The sequence below is a fragment of the Perca fluviatilis genome, chromosome 20 (assembly GCF_010015445.1).
Source record: "Perca fluviatilis chromosome 20, GENO_Pfluv_1.0, whole genome shotgun sequence".
Classification (NCBI taxonomy): Eukaryota; Metazoa; Chordata; class Actinopteri; order Perciformes; family Percidae; genus Perca; species Perca fluviatilis.
The window spans coordinates 29,902,313-29,920,443 of NC_053131.1; the positions used below are offsets into that span (position 1 = coordinate 29,902,313).

General features: G+C 41.2%; 1 protein-coding gene across 1 annotated transcript in view; it reads left to right on the top strand.

Moving 5' to 3' along the window:
- The first annotated feature begins 293 nt into the window (after positions 1–293).
- Positions 294–18,131, top strand: part of LOC120549139 (protein Daple-like) — a 46,002-nt gene continuing 28,164 nt past the window's right edge. The window contains 6 exon segments of the mRNA XM_039785795.1: positions 294–910; positions 2,884–2,996; positions 6,154–6,262; positions 15,268–15,337; positions 16,662–16,720; positions 18,078–18,131. The exon segment at positions 18,078–18,131 is cut by the window's right edge and continues 30 nt beyond it. Coding sequence (XP_039641729.1) covers positions 851–910; positions 2,884–2,996; positions 6,154–6,262; positions 15,268–15,337; positions 16,662–16,720; positions 18,078–18,131 — 465 coding nt within the window. The 5' untranslated portion in view covers positions 294–850.

Consider the following 18,131-nt stretch of genomic DNA (forward strand, 5'->3'; position numbering starts at 1 on the left):
ACATCACTTAATTACATTCACTCACTACATTACCTCACTGCTAAAAATCCACTAATTTAAAAGTACCAAGTGGGACTCTTCCTTGACGCTCACCATCTTGTTCCGTATTTAAAGTCTTTGGCTGGTGGCAGACGGCGATGACGTCAGACTGAAAGAAAACGCTGCCAAATAACTGCACTGTAATTGGCCGATTTACCGCAAAGGGCGGGCCCCGCGCTTCTTGCAGTAGCGGATTGGTCGGTACTCCTGTCACTCAATCCTCCCCTGCCTCTGCTCGCACACACACAGTCAGGTTGATGGAGAGAAGGAGAGGAGAGAGGTAGAGAGATGTGACAAACAACGGAAACAACTTTTTTTTAAACGTTCACTGTTTTCCTTTGTCGTGCATTTGACTTTTCTCTACTTTGCTTACTTTTCTTTTCTCATTTCACGGCCGTTTCGCTGCTTTACGGTCAGAGTCGTGTATCCTGGCAACGCGAACAACTGCCCTGCGAAGTTTGGATCAAGTGTTACACCTTCGGCCGGAAATTAAACTGGATATTTACCCGCTCAACTAACGGAACCGACTCTGGGATGCATATGAGCGATTGTGGAACTATTTCCAATAGTTTGTATTCATATTCAATGCTTTCCTTTGTAAACTCAGTGTTTAGCGAAACGGGACAGCGCGAGACAATAGTGGTGTGAGCTCGCGAAGGCGCGCGGGAGGGGGTCGATGCCTCGCGGGGGCTTTGTTCTGTCCTGTGTGGTGACCCCACCGCGAGCCTGCTGCTGATATCGACTGATTGGCCGAGGATTTTAGCAGCCGTTGGTGATTAATAAACGGATTTTGGAAGCCGCTGGAACAACCATGGACGTGACTCTGTCCGAGTTACTGGCCACGTTCATGGAGTCGCCGCTGGTGGTGTGGGTGAGTGGGAACAGCACGCGCACACAGTTGCACACGAGTTGCAGACCTCTGCCTCTGTTTTAACTTTCTCTTTTCTGTTTGGTTCTCTCTCAGTTCGGTGCATTTGTTTACACTAACTACCTGACTAACCAGTAAAAAACAAGCAGCTTTAACCTGTAATGTAACGTTACCACTCTGCAGTAGTCTGCTCTCATTTACTAGCGACCCACTGATTGGCAATGTTTACATTTCCAGTGTATACACCTCAGATTAAGTGATCCATTGAGAGATATCGGCTAGTGCCTCAGGGACTTTCCCAAGTGAAGATCTTATGCTAACTGTCAAACAGAAAATAACTTTATTTCTGTTTCTTCTGCTTCACTGCACTTCTTGAGTTACTGCTGTTTCTTTACCTCTTCATCATCTTTTGACATTACATTAAAATGCTGATGTTCACAATAATATTCCCCAGTCGACCCACGTATTCTCACCTTCTGAATAATTTTAGCTGTCTTGCATGTCCAAGGGGCCAATGTGTTAAAAACATAACATTAAAAGAAAGCAACATTTTTTACCATTAAACATATTCATTCCCTAGTGTTATAGCTGTCAGTGTCTTCAGAGTTTACTTGGGACCCAGTTTAATCTTCCAGCTGGCCATCCCAGAGTATGACAACCCACAGAGCAGTCAACAGGTTATCTAACTTATTGGTACTTCCTGTTTCTCTGTAACCCCATCATGTTGACCTGACCGGTTGGCCAACCATTGTTTTTTTCCCCATCTTTGTTGGACTCTGACAAACACAACACAATTAACACAGCCACGCCGTAGAAAGCTGACACATGGAAAGTGACTAGCTGCTACCCGATTCTCATTCTGTTTTTTTCTTTTTTTTATTTCCACCTCCAACGTTAAAGAAATGGGTTTTGTGACCAGAAGGATGCCGATATAATCTCTATGGTTTTAGGGCATGTATGGGTGAGGGAGAAAAATGAAAGAGTAGTGCTTTCTCCTGTGGCCAGGAGCAGATCAGACTGTGGTTGTACTGGACACCTTCCAGCTGTGTCACTGTGTGAGCATGAGCAGGGCGTTCCTCAAAAAGAGAGAGCATTACTCTCAACAAACACTGCAGCTCAGCAAGGAAACGCTGCATGGCTGTCCTCGACTAAAACAATTCGTAGCCCATTGACACTCATGATTTTGTCGACTAATCAATTAGTCAGTTGTCTATATGGTTCATACTGAATATCCATATTTATTCTGTTTATCTTATATATTCTGCTAATACACTCCATCTATCTATATTATTCTTACTACTATTATAATTTTACTACTACCACATTGCACACATCTGTACATGTTGTTCATACATTGTTCATATTACATAGCCATATTTATTCTGTTCTTATAAGGTAACTGCTAATACACTGCACACATTTATATTTATATTTAATTGATATTACTCCAAACCACCTTCTGTAAACCAACTGTACACTACTGTCTACACTGCACTATATTTCTTGTCCTGTCTATGCACCACCTGTCTATACTTTGTATATCGCATTGCACTTTTCTCCTTTTTTTGCACTTCTGGTTGGACGCAAACTGCATAAAGTTGAATCTAATCTAGCTGATTTTATAATCAGATCTGTAAAACTTGAGTTTCTCCACAAAGAATCATGCAAAAGCACCCCTTTATATCTTGTGTTTACCAGAGATTTGCTGATAATAATCATAATAATCTTAGTCGACTAAGACCAAAAGGACCGATTAGTCGACTAATCGTCTTAGCAGGGGCAGCCCTAAAACACTGTCCATGAAAGGACCGTCCCTTTTGAAAGATACCCAGTTGATTTAACATGATTTAGAAATCTTGATTGAGAATTCAACAGGATGTTAACCAGCATATTGAGAGGAAAAACATCAAGTGTTTATCGAGTGCTCACTTCATGCTTGTTGGTGCGATGTTCTTGACGTCTCTTTCTGCCTCTAGGTGCGGACGCTGGGTCCTTTGGGTTCGTGTGACGAAGCCGGCTCAGAGGAGCGGGTCAACATGTTCATGGAGCTGGTGAATGGCGTCTTTCTGCACAAGATCATGACACACATGTAGGTGACGCCACACAGAGTGAGACTTTAATGTTCTATTGCATGAGTCAGTGAAAAAAAAGTCCTTTGGTGTGTGTTTTTGTGTCTCTGGACCGGGTTATATGAACGGTAAGTGAGTTAATCCAGCGTTTCCTGTGTGTGTCTGTGTAAGTGTGTTGGTGCGACCACATCCTGACTCGCTGGTTTCAGGGTGTAAGCGTCACCGCCAGATGTGCTGAAATCTGCATCAAGAGATCCAGTAGAGAGCAAACGTTAGATCATTAACAGTCCCTTTAGAACTGAGCTGCTGTCACTTTGTACTCGGTCTCAGGAGTTACACAGCTGCAGACACACAAAAGTCAGGGGTGTGAAACTCAAGGCACCTCACAATCCGATTCAGAGGGCTACAATGCGATTATTTTAAACGATCATCAATGCACAATCGATTCATCAAAATGTTTTATTTCTTCTCACTGTGTGACTTCTTGCTCCTTTTTTGAAACCGCTTATTTGTAATATCTATAATTAAATGAATTTACTTCCATTATCTTTCCACAACTTGCATTAGGGGTGTAAAAGAAAATGTATAAATATTTTATTTATTTTAAGACCATAGCTCATTGGCCATAATTCTTACTGTAAGAGTTGCTCAATTACTCTTACCTCTGGTGAGAGTGTGGTGCGACAACTCTTAACAGATTCAGTTTATGCAACAATATCTCCAGATACAATAAATCAAAAAGCTGTCAATGCACCGAGAGAATCAGTCGTAGCTATGAAGGTGATGCAACATGAGTGCAGGATGTACATTTCAGACAGCAGAATATGGTTTGACTTACATTACATTACTTGCATACTATGAGTATGCTCTGAAAATATCCAGGTTTTGTAAGTATGACCGTTTTTATGCAAACAAAACATGCAAAACTCATGGTAATTAAGGAGCATGTTACCCAGTGTGAACTGAGGAATGCAATATATCAGGCTTTGGATACACACACACACACACACACACACACACACACACGCACACACACAATGCTTGTTAGTAGGATGCATCCATTCATTGATGGTTTTGGACTTGTCATAGGATTTGTTGACAATCAAAGATATAGAATATTGTCCGGCTTATCCTTTTAATTCTTTCTGGTTTGAGCAGACAGCACTAATACTGTCCACAACAATAAAACTGAAACATACCTACTTGTGTGGAATCTAAATCTCCTCCCGTCCAGACGGCACTCTGTCCCCAATCAGACCACATGTCATATGTTATTGTCTTCAGAAACAATGATAATCACGCTATTGTTCTTCACACACTGAATGTAGGCTAGGTTAACAAGGGTGGGGGTGCAGGGGGTTATGGGAAAGTGGGTTACAGAGGAGGAGGCATGAGGAATATTACAGGAAAGCCACTCCGAGATCAGTCAGTCAGAGAGCCAGTCATCTGTTCCATCGGTCAGTCTGTAAGCCTATTATTCTCTCTAACCTTTTAACTGACCTGGAGCAGAAATTTGCAATTATATGGCAATTTAATGCGTCAATCTTTAATTGACTGTTGGTTTGCCTGACTTGTTGACTAGGAATAAAACTAGGAAAGGATATATTTCCTGAAGTAAATTTAGCATGGTTGTTGCTGATAATGAGCTGTCGTTGAAACATTAGAAAAAGTTAGGAGTTAAAATGGTGTTAAGTAGGGATGGGCATCGTTTGGATTTTAACGATTCTGATTCCAATTCCGATTCTTCCTTTCGATTCTGGTTCTTATCGATTCTCGATTACGATTCTTTGAGTGGTGGAGTTGAAACGGGTTAGATGCTTATTTCACAAATAAGAGGAAAGTTTTATTTTGATTCATAGGCGGGTTGCAGTTTTACAGCTTTAACAATGCAAAATAAAGCCACACTAGCGCTCCGCTTACTGTGCTGCACGGCTGCAACACAACAAGCGCCTGGCTGCTACGGAAACCAAAACTTGCGCATATTAAATTTGGAACCTATGATCAGATTTGAAACCAAATCCTCCAAACGATTCCAATAAAGAAACGATTCCGATGGAATCCTAATTTTTGAAACGATTCCGATTAGGAATCGGTTCTCGATGCCCAACCCTAGTGTTAAGTGATGAATTGAGTTAGAAGTGTCAATGGAAATGGAATTCCTCAAAGAAATTGGTGCAACTTGAAGTGTATATCCCGGGAAAAAATAGATGTCAGTTAAAGTTTCGGCTGAAGTGGAAGCACCAAAAGCAATTGGAGTACATTGTGAATGATAATGTAGGAAATAAATAAAATTGTGCAAGTTAAAAAAGCGGAGGATACAAAGCTAAAGGGTTTGAATCCCCAGGGAGCCGACTTGCCAACAATTTGGCAATTTGTGCATATGGTGTATTGTCAAGTGATCAGTGAGGTCATATTAAGTTGAAGATTGCCTATTGTAACCTGTGAACATTTTGTATGATTTTTTTTTTTTTAACTGATCTTAAGTTGTTTAAGATATTTTGATAGATTAATCTGTTTAAATTATACAAGCCAATCAATTTTTATCAAAATGGCTACAAATGTAGTCATGTGAAACACATCATGACAACGATGAATTATTATTTATTTTTTGGGGGCTTTTCCGCCTTTTTAATTTCGGATTCGAACCCAGGACCTCTGCGTCGAGGCATAAACCTCTCAGTACATGTGCACCTGCTCTACCAATGATCCAACCCGGCCACAACGATTAATTATTTGAAAGAAAATCCAGTCCATCCAAATGCTCGCAATCTGCATGGACCCCGATCATTGCCGCTTGCGTCTATATTTAGAATAGTTTCACCATCAAACGGACGGACGTCATGCCAGTCATAGTAGGTCAGCCAGACAGCGTTACACCCCCTGTTCACATGCAAATCAGCCTGGCACAGGCTGTGCTGTGTATCGATGTGAGCGTAAATCTTTCCCCAACACAAAAGTTGCTGTGTGTGTGTGTGTGTGTGTGTGTGTGTGTGTGTGTGTGTGTGTGTGTGTGTGTGTGTGTGTGTGTGTGTGTGTGTGTGTGTGTGTGTGTGTGTGTGTGTGTGTGTGTGTGTGTGTGTGTGTGTGTGTGTGTGTGTGTGTAATATGATCTTTGTCTTAAGGGGAAATAAGTAACGTCTATCTAAGTGCTCCTGTGGTTTGTGTGTGTCTCCATAGTGACCCCAGCCCAACCCATCAGAGGCTGAACAAGAATGTGAACAATGATGTGTCGCTTCGCCTTCACAACCTGACTGTTCTCACCAGACACATCAGGACGTACTACCAGGTATGCACACACACGATGGGAAACGTTCATTGGTCTAACTGCACCACAGTCGACAAGCAGGATTCCAGATTATCATTTATTTTTCACCCATGCAAAAAAACAAATCTTAGCCAAGTAGAATTAGTATATCATCTGCTAATCAATTGCTCCATTTCTTTTTTTCTAGTATCATGTAGAATTTTTACCAATATTACTGAACCATTCCTTGGTTTGAGTCTGTCTGAGATTGAGGCGATTAATGCACGGTTGTGTGTGAGTGTCAAATGGCCCATTTTCTATTGTGTTCCCTACGGTGCTAGCATTTTGCTGCACATTTTACACACTCCATTGTGTTTTACCTTATCAAAGGCAATGTGATTGGCCCCTGCAGCGTGACGTCGGGTTGCATATATCCAAAAGTTTTGGTTCCAATTTTTTGCCGCATAGCCACTGCATATTTTCCGGCATCCCCTGTGGTCCCTACTGCCGCAGAATACACTCTACAAACATTCAAATGAGCCAGAGGACTCGTAGGGCTTCCCAGTCTGGCTGAGCCGAGTTCTAACCGAGCAGTCTGATGTTTATAGAGATCTGGTTATACTGTTGCAGCCTGGTCTCGTTTTCAGATTATTCAATGAATTAAATGTTAACTAGCATCGCGTAAACATAGTCAACGGCCGCGCGTAGCAACACTGCACTCTGGCGCGGCACTGGTTGGCTGAGATTTTTTCAGACCACTTATTGTGTTGCATGCTTCTTACCTTGCTTCTAACCTTCTTGTCCTAGAATGCAGGCAAAAGTGAATATATATGGTTTCCATATTGTATGAAAGTAGCTTACTACATGCAAGCAATGCACTCCCATCACTGTATGGGGTTAGAACTCAGAGGAAGTGTGTGTGTGTCAACAGGACATGACTGCAGCTCAGCCAAATCAACTGTATCTGAGCACCTTATCACTGATTTATACAAAGGACACACTGTGTGCAGACACACACATGCACAAAGGATTTATGTATCCAACCAAGGAGCTCAGATTAGCTTTGAGGGAATGGTCACATTACATCATGGGCCTGGCATCAATACTCAAAATGCTCAAATTAAGGACACATTTGTCATTGCCAACACTCCTCTTATGAGGCATTTGTGAATATGTCATTCCTCTCTCAGAATCAGAATACTTTATTGATCCCCTCAGGGACATTATTTATTTAGTTGTGTCTATGTAATACTACAACATGTGGTCATGTCAATCAATCAATCCATTTATTTTGTCATGTAAAGTCATTAAAAATACAATTTCGTTACAATTTCAATTATAATACAATTTCAATAAACATATGCATTTGATGGATCCTAGTGGCCCGAGGGTAGAAGCTCCTCCTAAGCCTCTCAGTGCTGGCCTGGTGTAATCGGTACCTTTCATCCTGACCTCAACAGGGAGAATGGGCTATACCCCAGGTGGTTTGGATCTTTAATGATTCTCTCAGCCTTTTTTCTTGCGGCGCCTGGTGTAAAAAAAATCTTTTAGGCAGGGTAGAGCACCGCCTATTGCCACTCGCCATGATGTCTTGAGAGAGAGACATCATGGCTTTCAAACAAGCAAAGTGGCAGTTCGTCAAGGCCACACGCCCACCCTCCACCTTGCACCCCCTCCACCTTAATAGCTACAGACACAGAAATGGCACATTCTAAGGAAAGCTCACTGTGGGACTGGCTCTAGTGGCTGTAATTCTGCACCAAGGATGAATTTCTGAGAGAGGCTTCAGATACAGTATTAGGGGACCACTAAGGTCTATATAAAAGCAGCCAAAGAGCACCATGTCATGGGACCTTTAAGATTATTATTTATCAAGGAATAACTGACAGAATCACTGACATTTTCTCAAAGTTCGTTTAATTGCAAGTAGAGTCAGTTTTACAGCACTCACAGCATAAGTACAGAAAATGACTGACTAAAGCCTTCAACAAGAGCTTTTTATGAGTAAAATTAAGTCATAATACAGAGTCGAAGTCGTCTTTATCTCTGGTGCTCTGGTGCTTCCCACAAGGTCAGTCAGTGGCTCCCATGTTATCTCGTGAGAGTGCAAGCAGTATTTTGGGTTTCTACTATGCAAACAGTTTAATATTAACAGAAATGTGGAATGTTATCATAATTTTTCTAACAATTGTAGTTACATACATATATACATACATACATACATACGGCTGCTCAGAAATCTAATCCTTACCCACCTAACGTGTATGACAGTACAGGACACCTCTTAAGATCAAATTGTGCGTACGCACGATTTACGGAAGAGGCCTGTTATCTGGTTCATTTAGCTACCAAGGGAAAATGTCAGATAATACAGAATACTTCAGTATAGCATTGATCATGTGTAGCTGATGCAGATCAGACACAATAAAGACCACGTCTGCTGTCACGTCAGCTGTCGACTGTTGTGTGTGTACACAAGTGGGTCATTTTGGGCTGTATGGGGTTAATCTGTCCATGATGATTAAGCTCCAACCACAGTCAAATACCCTGGTTTTAACATACACTCAACCACACACATGCACATGGACACACACCTTAAGTCATTCAGTTATGAGCCTCAGAATGCCACTTAGTTTAATTTAGGATCAGCTGCAAGAACAGAACACACACACACAGAACACACAGACACACACAGACAGACAGACAGACAGACAGACAGACAGACAGACAGACAGACAGACAGACAGACACACACGCACACATACAACTGTTCATAAGGGGCTAGGCGTTGGCTTTCTCCTAATTAGCTGATGTCTCAGCAGACATACAAGCGGGTCCAGTGACTTCTCCTAGTCTCCCCAGAGACAAAGTGTGTGACTCTCTCTCTGTGTGTGTGTGTGTGTGTGTGTGTGTGTGTGTGTGTGTGGAAGGGGGGGGTTGTGTGAGTGAGTGCAAGGAGGGGGTGTCTCTTACCTCCCTTCTGTTCCCTCTCTGTTGTACACAGCACAGTAACCTGATATCACTAGCTCTGAATACTAAGCTATTTACTCTTTTCACACTCTTGCTGGGTTTTCCGTCTGACTGTTTTACCCAAATGCTGGAATAAGTAACTGATTCACTGATCAACAGAAAATTCATCAGAAATTTGAGACAGAATAAAATAAAAATAAAAATTAAAAAACATTTGGTGGTTACAGCTTCTAAAATGTGAGGGTTACCATTTACATTGTTTAATATAATCGTAAACGGGAAGCCTTACCAAATCCTTAGGGACTGGAGAAGTCATTGGGGAAATCTGGCATCTTTCATCTTGATAAATGACTTCAACAATTTTGACAATTGATTAACTGATTATTTCTGTCAATTGACTAATTGGTTGATTGAATATTTGTTTCAGCTCCAGTTCGTAGTACACCTACTTCTTCAGTTATCACTTTATATAATACTCCTTAAAATAGGATACACGTGGTAGTTTAAATTGCGCGCAAATGAATGATGAGCAGTGTATAAATTTGGCAATATATGTTCTGATGGAGACTTTTTTTTTTTTCTCATGTCACATGTTAACCATTGAAAATAAGCTTAATTTTACATTAAAACAGCTAGATTTCCGTGCTAGGGATAGGCGGTAATAAATAATAAAAATTGACACGGACAGTGCTAAAGTGATGGGACCAAATGACAAAGAAATTAATTGTTGGAAAAAAGCGATGCCTTACCTGTAGGTTGGTCAGATTACACTTATTTGCAGGCTGTCAATGGCAAGCAATACAAGCAACCTCTTTTGTCACCTCAAAATGAAATTTTGGTAAAACATTATTCAATTTGAGTAATTTGTTATGAAATAAAGTAAGAATTATCTTCTTAAATGTAAATATTTCCTAATTTCTTCTCTACTCTGTGACCGTAAACTGAATATCTTTAAGTTGTGGACAGAACAAGACATTTGAGGACGTCATCTTGGGCTTTGGGAAACACTGATTGACTTTTCTTTTCTTCTTCTTCTTTTTATACATTTTCTGACATTTTATAGGCCAAAAACCAGGAAGGACAGTATTGGTTTTTAGAACTTTTTTTTGTACTCTTTCTATCCGACCAGAGAGTCTATGTAATACTTCCACAACGTCTGGGTGGGACAGCTCTCTGGCTCATGTGAAAGAGATTTCATTGTTGTGTAGAAGGCTAACTTAGGCAGGACCCGCCCCTGCTCTCTTTCTTGTGCCCCTTTCCTTTCGCTTTACTCCTCCTTGGTTACCGTGGGAACTGCAGAACAAAACCCTGAGCCTACAGGAGATGTTTTGAACTCCATATCCTCTGGCCTACTTCACACACACACACACACACACACACACACACACACACACACACAAATAAAAAAAAAAAAAAAAAACACACACACACGATGTTGACCCTGGTCAAACTCGTCGACAGGGTTTTATTGCCAGCCACTGTCGGGAACGATTGCTGTTTTGTGTTCTGGGGGAACGAGGCTGCACCGTGAGGTTACTAGAGAGTAGTGTTCCCTTTTGTTTTTGATCTAAGTTAATGTACTGTGTGTGTTTATGTGGCCATCCCCAGGTTTTTGGCAGAGGGGAAGAACTGGGGGCTCAGAGACACAGTGCTAATGTTCCCTTTTATTCAGTAGAAAACAAGAAAGGAAAGAAAAGGAGTGACCAAGAGCATTCACTTGGAAAAGCGCTTCTGGTTGCTTCACGGTGTGATCCGAGTAGCCTTTCCGTCCTGTTGAGTTGTTTTGTAGTTGTCTTTTTGGCCGCGCTGCAGGGCGAGGTCCACCTCCAAAGCCATGATAGTCCCAGAAAAATCAGGAGGTTTGTCATTACTGTGCCTTCACTATGGATCAGAGCTTCTAAGGAGGAGGGGAATGGAAATAGAATTTTGATTTAGATTTTTAAAGTGGTGAGAAAGTTGTGAAACACAGAACTTAGCAGCTTAGTTAAAGTCAGATCTGCTGTTAGCCACCATCATTTTATTGATCTCGGATTAGAAATCTGAGCCCTGTGCGTTTGTGGGCCATGGATTTAGGCCTTGTGTGTATGTGTGCGTGTCTAAATGGGTCATGTAGCAGGCTGTATTGATCCCTTTTAAGTGTTAGATCCTGTGTTAGATCCTGCTGGTGATGATGCTGCGGGAGATTATTTATAGATCATCTGATCTATCACTAGTACACACACACACACACACACACACACACACACACACACACACACACACACACACACACACTCTCTATCTTCCCCCCCCCCCCCCCCCCCCCCCCCCCATTTTTCTTCCCAGCATCCCGTCGTTTAAATAGCAAATGCACCTGCGCCCATCTTTGCGCCCATGGGCGTGCTGGTTTTACAGGGAGGTGTGTTCAGGTGCATTCTTGGCAGCGGGAAGTGATTGCGCCATTGACCAAGAAAAACCTGGTCTAAAGTCAATAGCGCAGCATTTCATTGTTATTTTAACAGCAAATTAGTAAAATGCGCCTAGGCTTATGCACAGCGCGTGCACAATATGCTTGTTACACACACAGGGACGCGCAGCAGCACACAAACATGCAAAAGATTACAAATAAAAATATTACGGTGCAAATCCACCATCATGATAGCAATGTGCCAAGGTCCAAACGCGTCTGGCTTTTAAAGGGAATGGGAGATGACACACTGATTGGTTTATTGCATGTTACGCTGTGTGCTTAGATCGTTAAAATAGGGCCCTTAAAGTCAAACGGAGTGCATTTTGATCAGAGATTGACATTTACCTTATTCACACTGTTAGTATTTAATTTGTGACCACTGACATAATGCTTGCAAAAAAAAAAAACATATACTCCACAATTGTACACAACACAGGTCCAGGTGGTGTATGTCTGTCTAGCTCATCTACAATAAACAAAGGGCTAGTAACGGTGCGTTCTTTTTGTGCAGCGAAGTTAATCTACGAGTCGTTTTCCGGAGTTACGAACCGGAAGTTGCAAAAAGAATGGCCCCGAGGTCGTATATACGACTCGTCAAGTCGTCTGAACTCAGAGGACCCCGAGCTCACTTTCAAAGATGGCTACGTCGTGCATCACACGCATTAAAAACATTGTGGTTATCTACAATTTTAAGCACTTTTGTCTTTGTTGTAACCAAATGAAGAAGTCGTACACATAGCACTGTATACTGCTACCTATAGGCATGTCGCTGCAATCGTATTATGAGTTAAATACCGCCTAATTGGTTATTTTGTAGCTTGTGCAGCTGAAATTGGCTAGAGACGCTCGGTTGCTAAATGACAGAAAGCAGAGCAGTAGCCAACCCGCGGTTATTCGTTTTTTTCGACACGGATGTGACGTCACACTCGAGCTACTAATTGCGATTACAAGACAAAAAGAACGCACCATTAGCACTGACCTTAGCCATCTTTTTTTCCAAGTAGAAACATCAACCTAAACAAACCATACAGATCTAACTCAACAGAACTTCTCTCTCTTTCCTCCCCATTAAAGATGTGGCGGTATTAAAATAACTTAAAAATGGCCTCAGCCTGGAAGCTTACCACATCATCTTCCGTATTCGAAATACTGGTAAAATACGCTGGTAAAATGCTCCGTACGCTCTCCTTCCTCACTCTTTTAACTGCGACCAATATTCTGTCAAATCTGTTTGAAAAGTCAGCCTTCAGATCTTTGATAGCTTCAAGAATTGCCATGCTCTTTATTCCTTCTTCTTCGCCATTTTTAGCAGGCTCGTCATCGGGCATCGTGTTAGCTTCAGCTTCTCCACTCTCCTAGCTTCAGCTTCCTGTCCTTAGCCATCCAAAGTCTAATATTTTAGATTTCAGCCTCTTGGCAAGCTTCACTTGATTTTCCTGTTGCAGATGACATCTGAATTTATTTTTTTTTTTTTAATTCTGTTATTGTCTTTATTGTGGTTACAAATTAGGTATAAAACAGGGTTTAACTGAAGTTCAGTGGAGGAGAGAAACATGTCTAGCCATTACCGGAAGAAAGTAACTATTTTTTTTACAGCAGCCAACAGTATCGGTCAGTCATAGTAATGGAATATAGAACCACGAACATCTCATGTAAAATGGCATCTTGCTGTCTCCTTGAAATCATATTTTAGGTGTTTAGTAATTGGCTATCGTTGACTTAATCTGCAATGTGTCTTTATGAAACAAACTTTGTGACAAAGCTTCCAGACTGACGGTGGGTTTCAGCCGAACTCCCGCTGTGCCTTAAAGACATCTGGTAGCCAGCCCACATGTTTTATTCGCGTGTGTGTGTGTGTGTGTGTGTGTGTGTGTGTGTGTGTGTGTGTGTGTGTGTGTGTGTGTGTGTGTGTGTGTGTGTGTGTGTGTGTGTGTGTGTGTGTGTGTGTGTTCTCTCATTACCCCATGGTGTATAGGCCAGTGTAACAGTATCTGCAGGTATTGCACTACCTCTGCACTCGCTACCTCAAAGTTGTCCCTGCAGCTCGGTTCTAACCGTGGTGTAAGCCGATCTTAGCATTTATTTGCCTGGTTAGCACATGACACTCTAGACCAGAGCTTGATATCTCACAAAGTTGTGACCGTGACCTAATGTACAGTGGCATGAAAGTCTATGAAAGGGGAATGGGGTTTTCCAACTCGCAACGCAATTTTGATATCTGCGTGCGTGGGAGACTGTGTGCAGGTGTGTTTTTAAGTGTATTATTCCAGCCAGCCCTTCCCTGCTGACAGTCACTTCCCTCATTCCAAAACCGCTACACTAACGCACCTTTCCCTTTGCCAGGGGTCATCAGCTTGTCTCCTCCCATGTGTCCTTTCTGTAAACCTAATGTCTTTCTATGTGACCTTATTCCCCTGTCATGTTTCCTAATCTCAAAACAACTTGCTTTGGCAGTCAAATTACATGTTTGGATAAAGACATGCACTGGTTTCTGTGATTGCATTTGATGTATTAGAGTTGGTAAGATATTTGTTTAAAGTGTATTTATTCTCTGCCCTTCTGGACAATTGGGTGTGTTTTTGGAGACAGGAGAGGATATTCTGGAATGGAAAGCATTCCCTCCTAGTGGGCTGTCTTTTTCACCACACACACACACACACACACACACACACACACACACACACACACACACACACACACACACACACACACACACACACACACACACACACAACACACAACAGAGACACACACACACAAGAGACAGACATACATCGACAGCAGGGTGTTTCCTGTTGGCTGCTTGCCTAGACACACACACACACACACACACACACACACACACACACACACACACGACACATAGGTGCACAAGTCTGGGTCAGTTGGTGGCTGGACTTTGATTTGTTTCCCCTGGTAAAGACCAATATTTAATATGTAACACATTAGATTTTGCCCCACTAGTGGTAAGAATCTTACTTGAAACAATTTTAGAAACTGTTAATGTCAGAGAAAATTGTTCTCATCAATCAAAAGGTTTGAAAACTGCAAAATGTGCCCGATCACTACATATCTCGATCACAATTCTTTGAAAATGTTGATGTGTTTATGTTATAAAACGAATATTGGCCCATACGTTTTTTTTTTGTTTTTTTTTCATTCTCAAATATGGATATCGGCCTCAAAAGCCCAGTGGCTTTCAGGTCTAATAATATTTCATTGTGCTTTTGCGACAAGGACCCAACTTAATGCTTTAGTTGCCCGCCGGTTGGCTTCTGATGAACAGTTTCTAGTGCTCGTGCAGTGCTTGTTGTCAGTAACACTGCCTTTTTAATTTTTAAAAGATTATTTTTTGGGGCATTTTAGGCCTTTATTTGACAGGACAGCTGAAGACATGAAAGGGGAGAGAGAGGGGGGAATGACATGCAGCAAAGGGCCACAGGTCGGAGTTGAACCCGGGCACTCTGCGTCGAGGAGTGAACCTCTATATATAGGCGCCTGCTCTACCAACTGAGCTATCTGGGCACCCAGTAACGCCGCCTTTTGTATGGTTCTCATTATGACCACAACATTGAAAATGTTTGTTCTTTTTTTCCATGTCCCACCAACCTCATCGTCTGTGCTACAGGAGAACTTGCAGCAGTTAATAGTCATGCCCCTTCCTAACATCCTCTGCATCGCCAAGGATCCAATATCAGGTAATCCACTTCCACACATCATAAACCCTAACACGAATGAAGTGCTGCATATTTCCACTTCCTCCTTGTCTGTGCTTTAATATATCTTCCTATGGAACAAAACACTCACTTATGCCTGTACTGTGTGTTAGGATGGTCCTCATTAACCTTTTATTTGGGTGTCTACCATCCTATTTATATATTTACATTCACCACAATTGTGAGTAGTTATTTCCTTACCTTTAATCCCAGGACTTAATACTGGTCTCAGTTTCCAAGGCCTGTACTGAGTTAGTTGAATAAATATGCATACATTTTTTTTTTTCTTCTTTTAGAATAAAAATAAGGGCTGTTGCAAAGTATTTTTACAAGGGATTTGCTTTGGTGTTTGGTGCATAAAATAAACAATAAACATATTAAGTAGAAATACAAATAATGGCAAAGTACAGTCAAGTATATATATATATATATATATATATATATATATATATATATATATGTATGTGTGTGTATGAAAGAATAGACACATTACAATAAAAACTGTACAGTTTTGTGCAGGATGTGCAAAATATTGATCAAGGGATAAGTCAATCCACGGATAATGAGAGAAAAGGGGGAAATAAATCAGCTGGGGTTGTTTCCCTGATTTTTAGGAGCCGGTAACAAAACACCCCGAGGCAGCCATCTTGAGTAGGTATGCATATTAGGCACATGATTAGGTGATTAGCTGATTTATAAATTTACTGTTTTAATAGTTTTGAACTTAAATATGTAGTGAAGGGAATACCAGGTGTCTTGGTGGGGTAATTTGTTCATTTTTTTTACCTTTGCAAGAAACCAACCCTAAGGGGGAAAACACTTCAAAAATGATTCAGTGTGTGCATGCAACGAGCACCAATAGATAATGTATAAATGTCTAAAGTCTACTTTGAGATAGTCACTGTGGCAGATGTAGTATTATACAGATTAAAGGTGTCGATATTAGCTGCATCTTCGCAGAGTTCGAAACTGTTCTGTTGCTGTTAAATTGTGATTTAAATTAAATAACAATAGAGAGTTTGTAGTAGTCAGCAGTGAAAAGTTAGCTGTAGCATAGTATACTGTAACACTGCCTGATGTATGGAACAGTCTCAATCACCATCGACCTATAGATTATTTCTTCAAACGTTATATTCAAAAACCTGCTGTGTGACTTTCATTCAACTTTTTTCTTGAAGTGACTATATTCGGCAGTATCGTGGTTTCTGGATTTGAAGTGCTTTGTGCTCTCTGCTCTTCTCCGAAAAGTGTTACATGTTAGCATGTGTCTGATATACAGCACATCTCTGTGTTTTGTTTCCTCCAGCTAAGAGCATGGAGGAGCTGAAAAGACTTTTGTTGCTGCTACTAGGCTGTGCCGTCCAGGTAACCCACACACATGCTCACGCACACATGATCACACACACTAGATCACACACACACATGCCCAAACACAGCAGCTTACTGTACCACCCAGTCTCACAGCAGGAAGTGTATTTGTGTCTATTCAGTTTTGCATGTCTGAGCACAGCCGTACGGTGTGCCTGCTGATAAGGTGCAGGGTGGGACTGCAGGATCACAATGCATGTGGAGTTGCATCAATGGTTTATATATACAGTAATAACCATTAGTTTGAAGGTTTGAGAGCTTTGCTCGAGGGCACTATAACAAATGTTATTGTATGTATTGTAAGTACATGTAAGTAAATATTTGTATACTTTTAATTAAGTTAACACGTTTATTTTGAAATCTATTCTTTTCATTCAAGAATCAGCCAGATATGGCGAGTGAAGAGTTACTATTTGGGTTACCTTGTAATTAAAGAGGAGGGGCTAGTCATGTGGGAGGTCGGGTACAAGTGGTTTCTCTGTCTGTGTGTTAGTGCGTTCAGCTCTTTGTTGTCTCTCATTTTCACCTCTCCCATGGCTCTGAACCCACAAAAGTGTTTTTTATTTCCTTAATTTTTCCATCTGCATGTGACTGTTCGGTTTCTCCCTTTATCACTCCCTCCTATCTACTTTCCCTCCCTTCCCTCCTTTTGTCTCCCACCCTACCTGTACTGGTTCTACTGGTTACAGGAAAGAGGCCGCAAGGGAGCGATGAATGGAAATACCGATGGAGGATGGATGAATGAATGAATTTATTGGTCGTAACCAAAGGGTGGGGTCAGAAGCTTCAGCTTATATCAGGCCCCCCCTTCTCACATTTTTAAGAGTAACAAACAAATTGTCAAGGAAAAATTGACAAGAAAGAAAATAAATTAGAAAAGAAACTAAAGAACATATACACTTACCCAGATAACTTTCTACATACATGCATACATACAGTGTGTTTACATATGCATGCATACAATTACATACATACATACATACATACACGTCTACATATACCCATAAGGGTCAGTACTTATATACAGTACATTGCCACCATAAGGTGAATAATATTCTAAATAGTGATGATAACCGTAATGTTAATAATGCTGTTCATCATGGGGGTGGATGGGGGTGGATAAAGCTAAAAGAAAGTGTTGATGTTGTACAAAATAACACTATTCCACCCCAGCAGTGGCAACATAGAAAAACATGAACAACCATAATTGTATTGAAATCGGTTGCGCTATCATAATTTCCTGTTCTGTGTGTGTATGTGTGTGTGTCACCATGGTGTGGGCTGATTTATACAACATGATGGATTTTTTTTTTTTTAAATGATTAAAGCCAAAACGTGTGTGTGTGTTTGTCAGTGTGAGCGTAAGGAGGAGATGATAGAGAAGATCAAGCTGCTGGACATTGAGACC